Source organism: Ictalurus punctatus, chromosome 11 (genome assembly GCF_001660625.3).
Source record: "Ictalurus punctatus breed USDA103 chromosome 11, Coco_2.0, whole genome shotgun sequence".
NCBI lineage: Eukaryota > Metazoa > Chordata > Actinopteri > Siluriformes > Ictaluridae > Ictalurus > Ictalurus punctatus.
In genome coordinates, this window is record NC_030426.2 from 26673359 (window position 1) to 26694638 (window position 21280).

The window sequence follows — 21280 nt, forward strand, 5'->3', positions numbered from 1 at the left end:
TGTTGATATTTGATCGAGTCCACGATGCCATGTGTCCTAACAAAATGTCCATTTTTTTGAGAGTCTGTACAAATCTTTCCGCCAAGCCAGTAGTGACAGGGCGGTGTTGTGCTGGAGTAATGGTTTGATGCCATTCTGTTTCATGAATTTGTGAAACTCGTCTGATATGAACTGGTGTCCATTGTCCGTACAGATTTGTTCCGGAAACCCATTCCTGGAGAGTATTGTCCTCAATACATAAACGGTCTTTTCTGATGTGGTTGTTTTCATTGGAAGAAAAGAACTTCAGGGTATTTAGAACGGCCCAGAAAAATCAACATGTACTCTTTGCCATGAAGTTGAAGGCCATTCCCATAGATGGAGAGGTGAGCTAATGATGGTGATTTCTGAACCTTTTTGACATCCAGGATGAACCTTTGTTAGATCTTTAATCTGTTTGTCAATTCCCAGCCACCACGTATAGCTGCAGGCAAAGTCCTTCATTTCTCCAGTGCCCAGATGTCCTTCATGCAGTGTGTCCAGCATCTTGCTGCACAATTCGAAGGGAATGACAACTCGTGAGTGCAGAGTGTTTTTGTCTTTATTAAAGACCCTCCAGGAAGAGCTCGTTCCCTTCTATCAGAACCGACACGACGCCAGGTTTAAAAACGCAGAACGCTCAAATATAGATGATGTCTAACAGGGCGTGTCAGAGAAGCTGAGAGTTTCAGGTGAGTTATCGAGTCCCTAGCACAGGTACTGTACATCTACTGTACATACGTTACGGTCATGTGACCCACTAATGGTCAAGCGATAACAAGCAAACACTTATAATACAATCAGATTGATGTAAAATGTGTGAAGTGTGTGTGCGTGATACACATATCTTAACGAGCATCTCTAATCTCCATAATGTATTAATCCTGTCCAAATAACGCTTATAACATGTTTAAGTAGGCTGATAAGAATTAGAAGAAATAACACCATGTACAGAATGTTAACATATAGAGAGACATATTTATCTTTAAAAGCCAGGCAGTGAAGGGTAGACTGGTTCCGAGACACTGTGTATATATATATATATATATATGTGTGTGTGTGTGTGTGTGTGTGTGTGTGTGTGTGTGTGTGCATACACTCACAGCTGGAGAAGATGAGTGGGCAGGAGTGTTCATCCATGGGGAAGTTATGGAGCTGCAGCTGACACTCAGCGTTTATAGTCAGCCTGTGAGGAAACATGGACACCAGCAAAAAAAAATTAAAATATAGAAGGAGTAGGAGTTTAATAATAATAAAAAAAAACACCCAATAAAAAACTAATTCGTGAACAGATGTTCGCGTTCAATTAAATCGGCTTTAATCCCACGTCGTAGCATTGCTAATTTATTACATAACGATCTGTTCTCTGAGGATTATAACTGCGAGTGCGCGTTTCCAAACTCTCGCTCGTTATAATTAATCGAGCGACTGAAGCGGAAAACTAGGAGCGCAGTCGCATTCATTCTGTAGTTTGGAAACGGCAAAAAACTTCGAAATTGTAAAAAAAAAAAAAAAAAAAAAAAAAAAAAGAATTTCGAATGAGAAACGCCTCGCGAGCGAAAGCTGCGAAAGCACAAACACACACGCTGCAGAAAACGGACGCTGGACGAGGATCGGTCAGGAGGCGGCGAGGATCCGTGTGGACGGGGTTTATTAACGAATCCGAAATTCAAACCAGTCAGAGTTCAAATTTCAAACAGGCGAGAATATAAATAAATAAATAAATAAACAAATAAATAAATAAATAAACGTTCACATAACACAATAAGACTGAAAAATATATATTTTTTAAATAATCCAAAACACACATCGGAGTCAATGGCACAGTAAACCAGTCAAAGATATAATAATAATAATAATAATAATAATAATAATAATAATAATAATAATAATAATAATAATCATCATCATCATAATAATCATCATCATAATAATAATAATAATAATAATAATAATAATAATAATAATAATAATAATAATAATAATAATGATAATAATAACCGTAATAATAAGGCTCAGAACTTATTTTTAATTTAATTTTAATTTAATTTTAATTGCTCAGCTGTATAAGTGAGAAATGGATAAGGTCTGCCATAATGTAATGTAATGTAAATGCATGTCGTGTATCAGAGAGCTCGGGCTAGCTGGACGTTCCCCCGAGTTTCCGACGGGGAATTCAGAGTCGACCGATCGAGTTTGGGGGTTTTTCAGAGTTTCGAGTAGAACAGATCGCAGCATTACGAACGTGTATGCTAGCCCGGGAAGTATCTCGAGTACTCACAGCCGAGGCAGCTCTGCTGGCACGCAGGCGTATTGTGTTCCACAGCGGTGTTTTTCTGTCTAATTAACTTCAAGACAGAGAAAAAAAAGCGCAGAGGCCGGTGACGGAACGACTCACTGTTTACAGCTGCTATAACATAAGTGCGGACAGGAACTAGCATGCTTCGTGGACGTTCCATGACATCAAATATAGCTGTACTAAACGGATCCAAACTACGACGCTTCGTTCACCAATCCATCAAAAAACTGTAACTGTGTGTAAATTCCTGTGGCCTAAGAAGAGAGGAAAATAAATCAATTCAAGACGCATTCTCTCCGTCAGAAAGAGCGGCGCGATACGACGAGGAACGGGAAAGAGTGGAGTAGAGAATAATTAAAGACAGAATAATTTGATCATGCTTAGATTCATTCAAAGAGTTCGACACAGCGAACGAGCCAATGTTCGGACAAATATCTGTCTTAATAACCGGAATCTGTATTAATGCGCCGCATTTTAATCCGATAAAGCCATTACACCACAGCTGTTCTGTCCATAAGAACACCCTAATCTTTGCCTGGTAGGTTGCTTAGCAACCAAAGCTTACGGTTAATAGGCCACATTGTGTAGCAGAAGAGTTATCGTAAATATCATTATGAATAAATGTCATTTCTTTATCGAGCACTGCCGGATTGGATCATACTGTTTTTCGTTGTTTTACAAAAGCGATAAGAGCCTTGAGGGCACGCCCTCGCATGACCCATGTTTTATTGGAGGCAGAAGACGATGTATGTAGATTCTGACCTACTGTACTGGATATTAAGGCAGAACAAAATATAACTCCGTCACTGAAAAGTCAAACACACACACACACACACACACACACACACACACACACACACACACACACTGGCTGTATTGGAGAAAATGTGTATTTCGCCACCCTGAAACGTGTTTACCTCCTGCCCGTGTGCATATTATTTATATCCACTCACTTTTACAGGATGTAATTAAGACAAATTGGTTGCCGTTGTTACTAAACGAACGCCTCCACCTCAGAACGCTTCGTATTGCAAGTGTGGACGTCTGTGTCTGATCTGACCAGATTATTAAACAGCTCTGGGCCACTGATCAGACGCTAGAATATGCACAGAAGGTAATTTCCTTGAACGGAATAAAACACTGTGTGTGTGTGTGTGTGTGTGTGTGTGTGTGTGTGGATGGAGTCACTGTCACCACCCCCGATGTTAATTCATTTCCTGTCACAGTACATCCTGCAGCGTTTTTATTCCTTTTATACCGTGGCAATTTGCCAAGGTTTGTGATCGATTTGTTTACGGAAGAACGCGTCAAACTTTTCACGTCCATTTCTAGTTACGTTTAGTCAGTTCTCACGTTCGTGACAGCAGCTGTACAGAGACTGAGCTGCATGTTGTACCGTTCATCTACTTATAGGTACATTTAACGTTGTGGAATGTTCATGGAAAGTCCAATCGGAACATGTAGAGCTTCAGTTAGTGTTCATCAGAATGAAGGGGCGGGGGATGGGGTGGGGGTGCGCGGGAGACCCCCAGTGATCTCAGTGACTCTGACCATGGCATGGTTGTTGGTTTGATTATTGATTGGTTTGATGAGAGAACTCAGAGGAGAATAGTCCGACCGGTTCGAGCTGACAGAAGTGCTACGGTATCTCGAATAACCACAGAGCAACCATGGCCGAAGCTTGAGGAGGATGGGCTACAACGACAGAAGACCACATCAGGTTCCACTCCTGTCAGAGAAGAACAGGAATCCGAGGCTACAGTGGATACTGAAACCAGACAGCTGAAGATCGGAAAAAGACCAGGAGGCATCATTATTTTTAATTCACACACAATTTCTGCTCCAGAAGGGACTTTCAGACTGCCGTGAATCCCTGACGTTGATGTATTCATCGATACGCATGGGCTCCACCCGTAATTTGACGAATTCTTTAAAGCAAACACAGAAAGCAGACGTTCGTGTGAAATTCTTAAATCCTCAGTAGAGGCTGTTAGTAAATCAGCTTGGACGTTTTGGGGTTTTTTGGGGTTTTTTTGCACGATACAAAAGGAAATGACAATATTCCCACCCAATATGGACTGATTTCTGGTGAACGTATCAGCTCTAAAGTGAGAGAAAATGACGGCAGACGTGGATTTTCCGAATGAGGGCAGATGTGAGCTTAAATGTTCCCTGGATCATCTCCTCATGAATAAATATAAATAAATAAACGCTGCTACAGTAAAAGCAGGCAGGGGTTCAGTCGTGGAAAAGTCCGGCTGCCAGGGACGCAGTCCGAGCTCTTTGTTCTCTGAGGAGCTCGTTAATACAGCGTCTAATCTGAAATGGGATGGGACAGGAAGTCTGAAACTGGACAGGAAGTCATCCAGCATAGACATTTCCTGTCTCAGGGTTATACCGCAAGACTGAACACGCTCCTGTTCCACTTTCACAAATACACGTCAGAGTGAGCGAAGAGCTGGATCCGGATATGTGCACGGTCACTGAACTCAGATCTGCCCTAGTTATGAGAACCAGGACACGCTCAGGGTTCCCCGTCCCAGTTCCTCTCGCTCTCCCACATCGCAAAAACACGGCCTCGTCATTAACTACCGACCGTGTGGTTTGATATTTTCACAACGAGATAACCGAGCCACGTTATTCATAACCCATTGTTTTTTTTTAAAAAAGACACATCCGTGGCGAAAATGAACGGAAGAACGCGTTACGGAAATATAAAAAATGACAAATCAATACAGAAAACGTCTCGAGACGGGACTCGAGTGCTGCAGCTCTAGCCGCCGCATCAACACAGGTTGTTGTAGTGTGATATCCAGGGTCGAGAGGGAGATGTGTGGGGAATATTTGGAGAAAACTAAGCGTAGTGAAATGTGTTGTATTCTCATCTCTCATAGCTCAGCAATATGCTAACATTTACAGAGCTGTGTTTATTAAATAACACATTTACTGTCTGTTCAATTATAGGAAATTATATAAAGCCAGTGAGAAATACAGTGCTCTCTACTAATATTGGCACCCCTGGCAAATATCAGCAAATATGTCTTTATTCTTGAACCTTTTGATCTTTTGTTCAAAATATTCACAAAAATACTCTGCTCTCATGGATATCAAAACAATTACAAACAGAACACAGATTTATATATATATATATATATATATATATATATATATATATATATATATATATATATACACAGGGGTATAAATATGAGGTAACACACAGGCCAAATTCCCTTAGTCATTCATGACAGTGGGTAAGAGCGAGGAATATAGCTGTGATGTGCGGCAAAAGGTTGTTGAGCTTCACACAATGGGGCGTGTCTATAAGAAAATAGCACAAGCATTGTAAACGCCCATTTCACCATCAGGGCAATAATGAAGAAGTTCCAGTCGACTGGAAATGTTATGAATCGACCTGGAATTGGATGTGTGTCTGTATCGTCTCAACGCACTGTGAAGAGGACGGTTCGAGTGGATAAAACATCTCCAAGGATCACAGCTGGAGAACTGCAGAAGTTAGTTGTGTCTTGAGGTCAGAAAGTCTCCAAAACTACAGTCTGAAGTCACCTACATCACCACAAGCTGTTTGGAAGAGTTTCAAGATAAAAGCCTCTACTCTCATCCAAACACAAACTCGAGCGTCTTCAGTGTGCCGACACTACTGGAACTTCAAATGTGATTGGGTTCTACGGTCAGATGAAACCAGAACAGAGCTTTTTGGTGATAAACACAGAGGTGGTTTTGGAGCACACAGAGAGGTAGCCGTATGGAAAAGTACCTCATGTCCACGGTTAAATATGGAGGAGGGTCTTTAATGTTTGGGGCTGTTTCTCTGACAGAGGACCTGGACATTTTGTTAGGATACACGGCATCATGGACTCGATCAAATATCAACAGAGATTAAATGAAACCTGACTGCCTCTGCCAGAAAGATTCAAATGGGCCGTGGTTGGATCTTCCAGCAGGACAATGATCCAAAACATCATCCAAATCAACACAGAAATGGTTCACTGACCACAAAATCAAGGTCCTGCCCTGACCATCCCAGTCCCCTGACCTGAACCCCATAGAACACCTGTGGGGTGAACTGAAGAGGAGACTCCACCAGCGTGGACCTGAAATGTGAAGGATCTGGAGAGATTCTGTATGGAGGAACGCTCTCAGATCCCTCGACATGTATTCTCCATATATCAGACATTATATTAAGAGAGGTCGCAGAAAGCATTGACTAAAAGGGTGATGATAATCGTGGCACGCCAACGTATATTTAACAAAGATATATATATTTTGATAAACCTGTGTTGTGTTTGATCTCCATGACAGCAGAGTATTTTTGTGAATTTTTTGAACAAAAGATCAAAGGGTAAACAATAAAAACAATTTTTCACAGCCTTCACCGCTCATATTTACCATATACGGGTGCCAATATTACTGAATGTTCATGCAAAAAAAATAGCAACAGGCTGCACAGACACTGGCTTCTGCGCTGGATCAGGTTTCACAATGGATCACTAAATCGTATTTTTTTTTTTTTTTTACCAAAAGGTCATATAATGATGTTACAGCAGAAGTGTTGGTCCAGGGACAGAAGCTTGAGGTAGTAAATGAATTTAAATACTTAGGAATAATAATAGATTCTCAGCTTTCTTCAAAACAAAAAAAAAAAAAACAACAACCACAACAACAACAACAACAAAAAAAACCATGACGAAAGCTACTAACACAGTGAAATTTAATTGAGCTACTTTTAGATTTAATAGAACCAGCTTGATTAAAGAGGGAGCAGTATTATTTATGAATTCTATGGTTGTTCCACAGATCACATACTGTACGACTACATGCACACAAACCTGTACGTCTTCTTTAAAACCAGCTGAGGCGGTTTATAAGCAAGCCGTTAAGGTTTTAGACAGAAAGCCAAATAGTTTTCATCGTTTTGAGCTTTGAGCACTGGATTCAATACGATTGAGTACTTCTTTTTAAGATTTTAAATGCTTTTGCTCCACCAGTTTTAAAGAATTATATATATAATGACAAGTTTGACTAAATCTGGCACAGTGTTTATTTCTTTTGTATTATTAATGTGGATTGTCCCTGGTTAAATCAATCAATCAATCAATCAATCAATAGTGTGGAATATTGTCTACGAAACAAGCTCTCACTTTCATTCCCTCACCAGCCTTTCTTTCTCTCTCTCTCTCGTAAAGTTAATGAAAGGGAAAATAAACACAGCTTGTCATGTTACAGAGAACTCAGAACGTGTTAGTCTCTTATGTAAGAAATTCGTAGACACTAAGCATGCAGCAGTAGTACTGTAGCGAGACAGCTTGTGGTGCTGCTTTTGTGTGCTAGTGGAGAGATCAGCTTTACCCGGGGGGGGGGGGCTGTAGATTCCTTTGTTGGATCCAAGCAGAGCTAAATCCTCATTTCGATGCTTTTTGGGGTGCTCTGGGAGGAAGCTGGGAAGTAATATTGTTTAACAAAAGCGTAAAAAATTTCTCGGAAAGCCGGCGCCGAAACCTTCCGGCAGACAAAGCTGGAAACCGGCACACATGACACGCCAGACAGCGTTAGTGGTTTTTGTTAAGACTGCAGCGTCAGAGCCGTGTGAAAACACAGACAATCACATTTCAAGCCGCGCTCTGCAGGTGCAGAATGTATTCCGGGAAGATTGCAGCTCGGTTAATTCGTCTCTCGCGCAGCCGGCCTCGCTGTGCCGAGGTCTATTCAGCGCAGGCGGTGTAGACACGCTATTTGGAGCGAGTAGAGATTTCTCCTGCTCCACCTGAAGAATTTCTCTGGCAGGAAGACAGGCGGAGCTCTGGTTTAGAGGCGAACGCCGTGGGCGAGGCGGATCTGGGACAAAGGCTAGCTCCAGGCTCCCATATGGAGCTCTGTCGACTATCAATATTCAGATTTGCGCCAGTGATATTTGGTTTGTTATGAAAGAGCACGGTGGGTGAAAGGGGCAATAAAATGTCACTCTCCATATTAATTGCAGTCGTTTGTGCTTTGCTGAACTGTGAATAAAACTCTGGTGGCATTTTGCAGGCTGGGAGATGTTCGAGTCCTGGCAGAGCAGGCAGGAGTGTGTCCAGGTCTGAGCTTAGGAATGAGGATACTGGCCGTTGTCGAGGTGTTTTATTTATGAAAAAGTAAACCAGTTTATCACTTTCAAGCAGGACATGACGTATTCGGCTAAGCTCTGTAATACGTTTCGAAGGGCGTATAAGAAGGACAGTCACTTATACCACAGCGCTGATGAGTTCTGGATTCTGATGTTCATATGTTCTGACACGCTAGTGTTCCTGCAGTAACAGGTCATTCACATGGACTACTGCTGTGGTAGAAGAGTCAATAAAACACTTCAGGACACGCTTTTATAGGAAAATAATCAACTCTGGGGGTTATAAGGACATTTCTGCTTCATCACTCCACTACGTCACTCAATATTTTACTGTAAAAGCACCACACACTGTGTTTTATTCCTTACCTGGTCAGCTATTTTATTTTTATTTTTTATTTTACGCTAATAACAGTTTTTGTGAAATGATTTTGTTCCTCAGCCATTATGCATTTCAATGTGTAATATTTCTTTAAACATTTCTTTCGCTATAGTAACCCCTCTAATACTGACTCTCCTGGCAATCTGCTGTTAAAGTCGAATATTTTTCATAAAATACCAGCAGCCATTTGGCTCAAACATTTATTATATTTATTTTTAGTCCAGAGGGAGAATTTGTGCTGGTGGTCTGTGACTATACACAATTTAACTTGCCCCCTAAATACAGATTTTCTGCTCCACCCTCGTCTCGGTAAATACAACCTTGTTGTTTACACATGTGCACAAGTCTGACACTGAATCCACTTCCTGCTGCTTCATATTTACCATTTTCTGACCAGACAGGGCTGCGGAGGATGATTCAGTGCTTTCGCCCTCAATATCACTCACCCTGAGTTTCATACTGGCCCAAGGCCTGAGTGTCTGAACCTGGACTAACAGCAAAAATATTCCTGCCGTCGTGATGGAGGGTTCTGTTGATCCTTCCGCCACAGATCATGAATACCGGAGGCTTTAGTGGCTCTCGGACCAGCTGGAGCAACTTGAAGCCACCCCATATTAAACCGCATGAGAATACAGAGCTACAGAGTTTAAAAGGACATCACTTATTTTTGGCACAACACTGTCAACACTGACATCTCTGACATCTGGCACAACTGATCACATACAAAACTGAACTCTGTCACAACACTGACATTACTCTTAGTACACTGACATGAGACACAACACTGACATCACACAAAACTGAAAACTGACATTTGTCAAAACTGACACCAACAACAGGAAAATACTAACCAGCTTCCAGTATTTTCGCCCCCTACCCCCAACTAATCACAACACTGACATCACTGTCACTACACTGACATCACTGGCAACACTGACATCTGACAATATGGACAACACTGACAAAACTGACATCTGTCACCACATGAACATCACTGACCACACTAATATCACTGTCAACACTGACATCACTGACCTTACTGACATCTGTCACAGCACTAATATCTCAGATGACACTGACATCACTGACCTTACTGACATCTGTCAAACCACTGACATCACTGACCTTATTGACATCTGTTACAACACTGACAACACTGACCTTACTGACATCTGTCACAGCACTGACATCACTGACCTTACTGACATCTGTCACAGCACTGACATCACTGACCTTACTGACATCTGTCACAGCACTGACATCACTGACCTTACTGACATCTGTCATAGCACTGACATCACTGACCTTACTGACATCTGTCACAGCACTAATATCACAGATGACACTGACATCACTGTCCTTACTGACATCTGTCAAACCACTGACATCACTGACCTTACTGACATCTGTCACAGCACTGACATCACTGACCTTACTGACATCTGTCACAGCACCAACATCACTGACCTTACTGACATCTGTCACAGCACTAATATCACAGATGACACTGACATCACTGACCTTACTGACATCTGTCAAACCACTGACATCACTGACCTTACTGACATCTGTCAAACCACTGACATCACTGACCTTACTGAAATCTGTCACAGCACTGACATCACTGACCTTACTGACATCTGTCACAGCACCAACATCACTGACCTTACTGACATCTGTCACAGCACTAATATCACAGATGACACTGACATCACTGTCCTTACTGACATCGGTCACAGCACTAATATCTCAGATGACACTGACATCACTGACCTTACTGACATCTGTAAAACCACTGACATCACTGACCTTATTGACATCTGTTACAACACTGACAACACTGACCTTACTGACATCTGTCATAGCACTGACATCACTGACCTTACTGACATCTGTCACAGCACCAACATCACTGACCTTACTGACATCTGTCACAGCACTAATATCACAGATGACACTGACATCACTGTCCTTACTGACATCTGTCAAACCACTGACATCACTGACCTTACTGACATCTGTCAAACCACTGACATCACTGACCTTACTGACATCTGTCACAGCACTGACATCACTGACCTTACTGACATCTGTCACAGCACCAACATCACTGACCTTACTGACATCTGTCACAGCACTAATATCACAGATGACACTGACATCACTGTCCTTACTGACATCTGTCACAGCACTAATATCACAGATGACACTGACATCACTGTCCTTACTGACATCTGTCAAACCACTGACATCACTGACCTTACTGACATCTGTCAAACCACTGACATCACTGACTGTACTGACATCTGTCACAGCACCAACATCACTGACCTTACTGACATCTGTCACAGCACTGACATCACTGACTGTACTGACATCTGTCACAGCACCAACATCACTGACTGTACTGACATCTGTCACAGCTAACATATGACAGTGACTCTACCTAGGTGAAATTACATGTTTTTAGCCTACACTGATTTATTGTGAATATAATCTGAAGATGATTCTTGATAATCCCTTTGAATTAGCAAAAAATGATTTTAAAACACGTGCCATCCCTAAACCGTTTTCGTTTTAAAGCATATCATTCATATGATCTTTTTGCTAAACTGTAAGCAGTGTAACAGGACAAAGACTCACGTACCTGAGAGTATAAAGTATTTTCCCATCGTTCCATATCCTGAGCAGCTGATTGGGTGTTGTAATCCAATGCGAGTCTGCGTTCTTGGAGTTTCTGAAGATTGTGTCTGGGAGCCAAATCAGTCCCACCATATTACTGTTTAAAGTTAATATTTTCATGGTGCTGTTGTATCTGAGCCGACTGTCTGTCCACGTCTGGGCAAAGATGATGTCGATCTGATACTCCTGGAACACACACAGAGACGGACATTTAATTACACGACAGTGCTGTTGAATCCTGGATTCTGATTGGTCAGAAGGCGTCGATTCATTTTCTATAACAGCAGCTCTGACAGTAGTGAAGGTCTTATTAACTTCAGAAACGAGGAAAAAGAGTGCAGAACGAATGAACGAGTCGTGATCACATAACCCTCAGCTTTCGTTCTCTTTCGTTCAGCTTTCGTTCAGCTTTCGTGCTCTCTCCATCCTCTTTGCTTATTGCAAAGCGCTTGCGGCAGGTCTGATGATGCACTTATGAAATGTGATGTTAGGGGAAAAAAAGAAAAAACAAAACAGGCCCAAGGCTTTTCATGTCTTATCTCTGAGGACTGCTGACTCTAAATAATGCATGTGGCTCGAGACCGGGCCTTCAGCTTTACGGCTGACCCGCAGGCCACCGAGACTCTTTTCATTCCACTCCAAAGACTGATAAGTTTAATCAGATAGAAGAAGAAAACAAACTGAAAACAAGGTTTACGGGAAGCTCGGCGTCTATTTAATAAATGTTCAGCACTTATAAACGTGTCGTTTTGAAGCTCGCAAAAAAACAAACAAAAAAAACCCCCCAAACAAACCCAAAGTTGATTCCAAGAAACAGATGAAAACCGACGAAATGGTGTGTGTCCAAGGCCGTTTAAGAAGTGGACAATAAACTCCTTGGCAGAAATATGAAGAGGTGTATTATATAACAATTTCCATTATATATATATATATAATATATATATTGGTCTCAGTTGATCCTACATGTTTATTTCACATCAAAATAGAACGTTTAACAAATAAAAACATGAAATTCGTCTTTCTCAGAGGACGTGATCAGCGTGCACAGTTATTAGGCGACTGAATTTCAAATAATTGTTTTTTTTTTTCACTTACTAGTTTATTCTTTCAGTCTTAAAGTATTATTTAATAAATAACTAACATACAATAACATTTAACAATTAACAAAACAAAACAAACAAGACAATAACCGCCGTGAGCCTTCCATCCATTGAATCTATCAGTTTCTTGATCTGTTCACGATCAGTTTTAGATGAAGGAGCCACCGCAGCCTCCCAAATTCTGTTCCGTCACTGTAAATCTCACGCTTGAGAATGGCCCAGAAGGTCTCCATGGGATTTTAATCAAGTGAGGAAGAGAACCAGGTTATCATTCTGGCATCTTTCACACTATCCGTCGTTCCCCAGATGAGGACGGGTTCCCTTCTGAGTCCGGTTCCTCTCAAGGTTTCTTCCTCGTATCATCTCAGGGAGTTTTTCTTCACCACCGTCACCACCGCCTCGCCCAATAGGGATAAATTCGCACACTTAAAATCTCCATCCTGTGTTTATATGTTTCTGTAAAGCTGCTTTGAGACACAATGTCCGTTGTTAAAAGCGCTATACAGATAAATCTGAATCTTTGATGCCTTTGCTGGCTAGCCAAACCGTATGTGATTGAGCATTGTCCTGCCTAAAGATCATGGCCTTCTGGAATGCTTCTGAATTCTTCTTGTACCAGTGCTTGAACAAAGTGTCTTCTACAAACTGGCAGCAGGTCTGAGAGTTGATTTTCCATCCATCTTTAACCCGAAAAGGTCCAGCTAGCTCGTCGTTAATGATACCAGCCCACAGCAGTACCCCTCCTCCATCTAGCTGGTGTCTCACTCGAACTGCTACTCTGTGCCCATCCCATCTGCTCCATCTAGACTCACTCTCGTTTCATCTGTCCAGAAAACCTTTCAGAAATCGGTCTTCAGGTATTTCTTGGCCCAGCCATGACATGTCATCTCGTGAGTCTTATTCAGTGGCGGTCGTATTCCAGCCTTCCTTACCGTAGCGATGTTTCTGAGCGCTTGACCCCTTGTTTTTCTGGACGCTCCTGGGAGGTTGCAGTTCTGCAGTATGGTGGCACAGGAGGCTAACGGGTTCCTGGTAATCTCACGGTTAATTCTTCTGAAGTCTTTCGCAGTCAACTAGCGCTTTTTCATAACAGAACGTTCGACCGTTCAGCGGTCACGCCTCAACGATTTTGCAATCTCCAGTGTGCTGCAGGCTCTGATGGGCATTTTACAATTTTTGACTTTTCAGTCTCTTTTTTTTGGTTACAAACACCAAAGTCAGTCTTGTTAAATCTCTTTCATTTTCCTAATGACTTGAAGTCACACCCCCCCTCATTAAACAATGAAACTTCACCTGAAATAATTATACCCTGTTAGCGTTCAGCGTTGGAGAATATGCATAACAATAATGATCAGATCATAATACTGACTTGCTTAATCATTATGCACGCAGTGTACAGTACATTTTAATGACCTGCATTGTAAAATGATGTTAATGTCAATGTTAAAAGTGTCAAACGGTCAGATTTGTGATAGATATCAGTGCTTTTTTTTTTTTTTTTTTTTTTTTTTTTTACAGTCAAGCTTTTTCAAAGGTTTATTGCTGCACTAATGACACTCTATAAAGCACACTGACTAATAGATAAATGAATTAAAGGTAGAAGGTAAGATGTCGGCTTGCTTTACATAGATTTGACTGATTATAATGATAATAATTATTAATGATGTGATGGTGGATGCCATTGTCTGTATGTACAGATCAAATTCAATGTAATTATTTAAATTATCCTGGAAAAAAATTCAATCCTGCACTAAAAAATAAATCCATTTATGATTTAGGAAAAATGCAGAGAGGTTTTTGGTAATAAACACAGAGGTGGTTTTGGTGCACACAGAGGGGTAGCCATATGGAAAAGTCCCTCATGCCCACGGTTAAATATGGAGGAGGATCTTTAATGTTTTGGGGCTGTATTTCTGCCAGAGGACCTGTACATTTTGTTAGGATACATGGCATCATGGACTCCATCAAATATCAACAGATATTAAATGAAAACCTGACTGCCTCTGACAGAAAGATTCAAATGGGCCGTGGTTGGATCTTCCAGCAGGACGATGATCCAAAACATCATCCAAATCAACACAGAAATGGTTTACTGACCACAAAATCAAGGTCCTGCCATGACCATCCCAGTCCCCTGACCTGAACCCCATAGAGAACCTGTGGGGTGAACTGAAGAGGAGAGTCCACCAGCGTGGACCTGAGATGTGAAGGATCTGGAGAGATTCTGTACGGAGGAACGCTCTCAGATCCCTCGCCATGTATTCTCCAACCTCATCAGCGTTATAGGAGAAGACTCAGAGCTGTTATCTCGGCAAAGGGAGCTAGCACAAAGTATTGAATAAAAGGGTGCCAATAATTCTTACACACCGATATGAAACTGTTTGATATCCATGAGAGCAGAGTATTTTTGTGAATTTTTCAAAACAAAAGATCAAAAGGTTCAACAATAAAGACAATTTTTCACATCCTTCACAGCTCATATTTACCAAGGGTGCCAATATTAGTGAAGGGCGCTGTATATGTATAATTGTGTGTGTGTGTGTGTGTGTGTGTGTGTGTGTGTGCGTGTGTGTGTGTGTGCGTGTGTGCATGTGTGTGCGTGTGTGCATGTGTGTGTGTGTGCATGTGTGTTTCAAGGGGGTGAAAACAGCTTCTTTGGAGCGATGTGAGGTAAAAGAACTAATGGTCTCATTATTCTTCCCTTTCTTTGAAGTGTGCCTAATTCTCTCCGTCCATTTCATCCCATTTCACTAAAATCCCCCTTGAGCCTTCACAAAGATGTGACATAAGACTTCTTAAGACTCCTTTTAACTCACTGACCGTAAGCTGGATTAATGGAACAGAAGCATCAGCACCATCTTTACTTTCTAATAATAGGACGACGTTATCGTACGACCTTCTCAGAGACGAGTCTCTTTGTAAAATATCCAGTTTCTTTCTTAAAAAGTGCTAAAGAGTCATTATTTAGCGCTATCAGCTATATCTCATCCACGGTGGTGATTAATGACGGGTGTCACACATCTGCCCTGCTTTCTAACACCTCTGACAGTCATTTGACCTTTTCCGGATCTTTCCACCTCATTTCAATAGCGCGCTCATTTAGCAGGACCACTCTCGGGCCATAGCCGTGACCTTTTGTGCTGAAATCCGACGGGAGATCATGAAAAACAGAACATCACCTCGGGCCCAGCCGGCATGTCGGAGAGGAAAACATGTGCGGTGACATCATTATCATTAGCTGGAGTATCTGGAAAAATAAAACACAATAAAGGCCAGATGGTGATGATGTGTGCTTAAAGGGGAAACTATAGGATGTGCAATAAACGGAAAGGTCGATCCACAACACTGCCTTGTACTGTTAGCACTGTAAATGAGAATAAAGCTCCGCTCATAGCCGAGGCAATACTGAAATTACGCACATCTGTACTCAGACCAGTGCGTGGAAAGGAAAAATTAAACCCTGATACTCTATTATTTATTTACATTTACATTGCATGTTACGGTTCATTTTGAAGCCCTGCAGATGTTTAAATGCAACAAATGGCTTAAATCGGGCTTGTAACATTAGATACATACATATTTAACATCAGTTAGCTATATTTTATATATATTAAAAAAGTTTAACCCAAATTGGCCAAAAATGGCACTAGCGGTTTTTGACTTTTGAAGAGAAGAAAAATTGGTGTACGGTGAAATGGACTACTTCTGCTTGGAGTTCTCATCACTTAGAAACCACTCGCTGTTGCTGAGGATGGTTCCACATGGACAGCCTGAAGACCAATGAAATTTCTGAGCACGGTACCACGCAATCAATACGACAGCTTTAGGACTGCAACTGCCATGAACAGTTCGACTGAATAGACTTCAGTGTGAAAACTGTAAAGAATGTCCTGTTTACACGACTGCATTTTTTGACCATGTAGTACACAGTTGTAGAAGAGATTTCTTTATACTCGCACTATCGTGTGTCACCCAGATGAGGACGGGTTCCTGTTTGAGGTCTGGTCCCTCTTAAGGTTTATTCCTCAGGGAGTTTTCCCTCGCCACCGTCGCCTCTGGCTTGCTCTTTAGGGATGAACGCATGAATTAAAAAATGTATAACCTGAATTGATATATTTCTGAAAAGCTGCTGTGTGAAAAGTGTATTGTTCAAAGCGCTATGCAAATAAAACTGAATTAAACTCAATAATCAGTACTCCATACACTTCAATATTCCATACACTTCAATATTCCGTACACTTCAATATTCCGTACACCAATAATCCGTACACTTCAATATTCCTACACTTCAATATTCCATACACTTCAATATTCCATTTACTTCAATATTCCGTACACTTCAATATTCCATACACTTCAATATTCCATTTACTTCAATATTCCATACACTTCAATATTCCGTACACTTCAATATTCCATACACTTCAATATTCCATTTACTTCAATATTCCATACACTTCAATATTCCGTACACTTCAATATTCCATACACTTCAATATTCCATTTACTTCAATATTCCATACACTTCAATATTCCATTTACTTCAATATTCCATACACTTCAATATTCCATTTACTTCAATATTCCGTACACTTCAATATTCCGTACACTTCAATATTCCATACACTTCAATATTCCATACACTTCAATATTCCATTTACTTCAATATTCCATACACTTCAATATTCCATTTACTTCAATATTCCATACACTTCAATATTCCGTACACTTCAATATTCCATACACTTCAATATTCCATTTACTTCAATATTCCATACACTTCAATATTCCGTACACTTCAATATTCCATACACTTCAATATTCCATTTACTTCAATATTCCATACACTTCAATATTCCATTTACTTCAATATTCCATACACTTCAATATTCCATTTACTTCAATATTCCATACACTTCAATATTCCGTACACTTCAATATTCCATACACTTCAATATTCCATTTACTTCAATATTCCATACACTTCAATATTCCGTACACTTCAATATTCCGTACACTTCAATATTCCGTACACTTCAATATTCCATACACTTCAATATTCTGTACACTTCAATATTCCATTTACTTCAATATTCCATACACTTCAATATTCCTACACTTCAATATTCCATTTACTTCAATATTCCATACACTTCAATATTCCTACACTTCAATATTCCATTTACTTCAATATTCCATACACTTCAATATTCCGTACACTTCAATATTCCATACACTTCAATATTCCATTTACTTCAATATTCCATACACTTAAATATTCCATACACTTCAATATTCCATACACTTCAATATTCCGTACACCAATAATCCGTACACTTCAATATTCCGTACACTTCAATATTCCTACACTTCAATATTCCATACACTTCAATATTCCATACACTTCAATATTCCATTTACTTCAATATTCCATACACTTCAATATTCCATTTACTTCAATATTCCATACACTTCAATATTCCTACACTTCAATATTCCATACACTTCAATATTCCATACACTTCAATATTCCGTACACCAATAATCCGTACACTTCAATATTCCTACACTTCAATATTCCATTTACTTCAATATTCCATACACTTCAATATTCCTACACTTCAATATTCCATTTACTTCAATATTCCATACACTTCAATATTCCATACACTTCAATATTCCATACACTTCAATATTCCATACACTTCAATATTCCGTACACTTCAATATTCCTACACTTCAATATTCCATTTACTTCAATATTCCATTTACTTCAATATTCCATACACTTCAATATTCGTACACTTCAATATTCCATTTACTTCAATATTCCGTACACTTCAATATTCCATACACTTCAATATTCCATTTACTTCAATATTCCATACACTTCAATATTCCATACACTTCAATATTCCATTTACTTCAATATTCCGTACACTTCAATATTCCGTACACTTCAATATTCCGTACACCAATAATCCGTACACTTCAATATTCCATACACTTCAATATTCCATACACTTCAATATTCCCTACACTTCAATATTCCTACACTTCAATAATCCGTACACTTCAATATTCCTACACTTCAATATTCCGTACACTTCAATATTCCATACACTTCAATATTCCATACACTTCAATAATCCGTACACTTCAATATTCCTACACTTCAATATTCCTACATTTCAATATTCCGTACACTTCATCTCTCAAGCCAAACAGATATTTTGTGTGTATGGAAAGTGGAAGTGCAGACAGTTTCTCTACGACATACAGAACCATTTCTGTTGTAGTGGGAATTTTACATACTGTCTATATTATATGATATTATATTATACTGATATTATATAATAATGATTGAGGTCAGAATAATGTTTGCGCAGGAAGGCTAGCCAAAACAGCACTCTAAACCACCCAAATGAGAATCAAGGACTGTGTAGAGTTCTGTTATTGTATTTATTTATTTATTTATTTATTCAAATAAAGAAAGACGGGACGTGAAGAGGACGTGACGGAAAACAAGGATGTTCATTCATTTTCGAAGGAATTTTGCTGAGACCTGGCAACCCTGCCTGACCGACAGAAATTCCCTGCTGGAGATTGACGTCAGCAAGATGCTGGCTTCGTGCTCCAACCAAAAGTTTCCTTCAAACAATCCACAGGATTCCACTTCACTCAACTTCACCTCGTGCTGCTTCCCCCATAATGAAGCCCATTTTTTCATGCAATTACATTCTGATTACGCCACCGGACCCATATAGCCGTCTATATAATTGCAAGCATATTGGCGTTTTCATGCTGGCTCCGATTTTAATCAAAACGGTTAACACAAGTCGTGAGAATCACGAGGCAGCTAGAGGCATCAGTGTTTCTTTATTTCGGTGACAATTTAAATCCCTAAATGCTCTATAATGATCATGATGTGCTTATAAGAGTCATTGGGCCAATTAGGGGAGATAAAGATTGAAACAGACTTCGTATTTTCACATTATTTTAAAGACAAATTGAAAAATGACTTCTTCCTGTCTAATTCCTGCACAGCTTATTAAATACTATTACATTTCATTTTTAAATCACAGAGCACTGCGAGGACGATAAGTCACTACATCATTATGCAGTGTCCTGGTCTGTTCAGCTCGAGTTCCCATCGCTCTACAGAATGACCTGCATACAGATGAGCGATTCCCTGAGCAGGGATCCGAGGAATCTCCACCTGACAGAGACATCACACCGATCGGAATAACAAGGCGGCCCCTCCGTGCGGTGTGGTGCTGCACCTCTGATTTGTATGGAGATAGAGCTTCATCCAGCTCCTTCTCCTCCCTTAGCTCTAATTAGATTCCACGTGCCATTTATCATTTTGAGGGAGAATACGGACTGAAGCTGGGATGAATCCGGGATAGGGCGGGCGCCGAGAGCATTAGGCTCGTATTTAGGCGACGGGAACGTCATGCCATGTCTCTGGTGGCTGATTTGCATACGAGAAAATAAACGTCTCAACATCATCGTGCTGAATGCTGAGTGTAAGAACCCATAAATCTGACTACAGCCGAGCTTCTAAACACTTTCTACGCATTATGCAAGAGTCAGGGTAAGGTTCAGATTTAGGGTAAGGGTAAGGGTTAGATTTAGGGTCAGGGTAAGGGTTAGGTTTAGGGTCAGGGTAAGGGTTAGAAGTTAGGGTCAGGGTAAGGTTTAGATTTAGGGTCAGGGTAAGGTTTAGATGTTAGGGTCAGGGTAAGGGTTAGGTTTAGGGTCAGGGTAAGGTTTAGATTTAGGGTCAGGGTAAGGGTAAGGGTTAGATTTAGGTTAGTTTAGATGTTAGGGTCAGGGTTAGGTTTAGATTTAGGGTCAGGGTAAGGGTAAGGGTTAGATTTAGGTTAGTTTAGATGTTAGGGTCAGGGTTAGGTTTAGATTTAGGGTCAGGGTAAGGGTTAGATTTAGGGTCAGGGTAAATTTTAGATTTAAGGTCAGGGTTAGGTTTAGATTTAGGTAAGGTTCAGATTTAGGGTCAGGGTAAGGGTAAGGGTTAGATTTAGGTTAGGTTTAGATGTTAGGGTCAGGGTAAATTTTAGATATAAGGTCAGGGTTAGGTTTAGATTTAGGGTCAGGGTTAGGTTTAGATTTAGGGTCAGGGTAAGGGTAAGGGTTAGATTTAGGTTAGGTTTAGATGTTAGGGTCAGGGTAAGGGTTAGATTTAGGGTCAGGGTTAGGTTTAGATGTTAGGGTCAGGGTAAGGGTAAGGGTTAGATTTAGGTTAGGTTTAGATGTTAGGGTCAGGGTAAGGGTTAGATTTAGGGTCAGGGTTAGGTTTAGATGTTAGGGTCAGGGTAAGGGTAAGGGTTAGATTTAGGTTAGGTTTAGATGTTAGGGTCAGGGTTAGGTTTAGATTTAGGGTCAGGGTAAGGGTTAGATTTAGGTTAGGTTTAGATGTTAGGGTCAGGGTTAGGTTTAGATGTAGGGTCAGGGTAAGGGTAAGGGTTAGATTTAGGTTAGGTTTAGATTTAGGGTCAGGGTAAGGGTAAGGGTTAGATTTAGGTTAGGTTTAGATGTTAGGGTCAGGGTTAGGTTTAGATTTAGGGTCAGGGTAAGGGTAAGGGTTAGATTTAGGTTAGGTTTAGATGTTAGGGTCAGGGTTAGGTTTAGATTTAGGGTCAGGGTAAGGGTTA

At 40.4% G+C, this 21280-nt stretch overlaps 1 protein-coding gene across 2 annotated transcripts in view; it reads right to left on the reverse strand.

Annotated features, from left to right (window-relative positions):
* LOC108272279 (gamma-aminobutyric acid type A receptor subunit gamma3) overlaps window positions 1–21280 on the reverse strand; it is a 142124-nt gene that overhangs the window by 31779 nt on the left and 89065 nt on the right. For both annotated transcript variants that reach the window (XM_017480598.3, XM_053683677.1), the window contains 2 exons: window positions 11471–11691; window positions 1122–1204 (listed from right to left, as the gene is read on the reverse strand). In XM_017480598.3, coding sequence (XP_017336087.1) covers window positions 1122–1204; window positions 11471–11691 — 304 coding nt within the window. The remainder of the gene's footprint in view (window positions 1–1121; window positions 1205–11470; window positions 11692–21280) is intronic.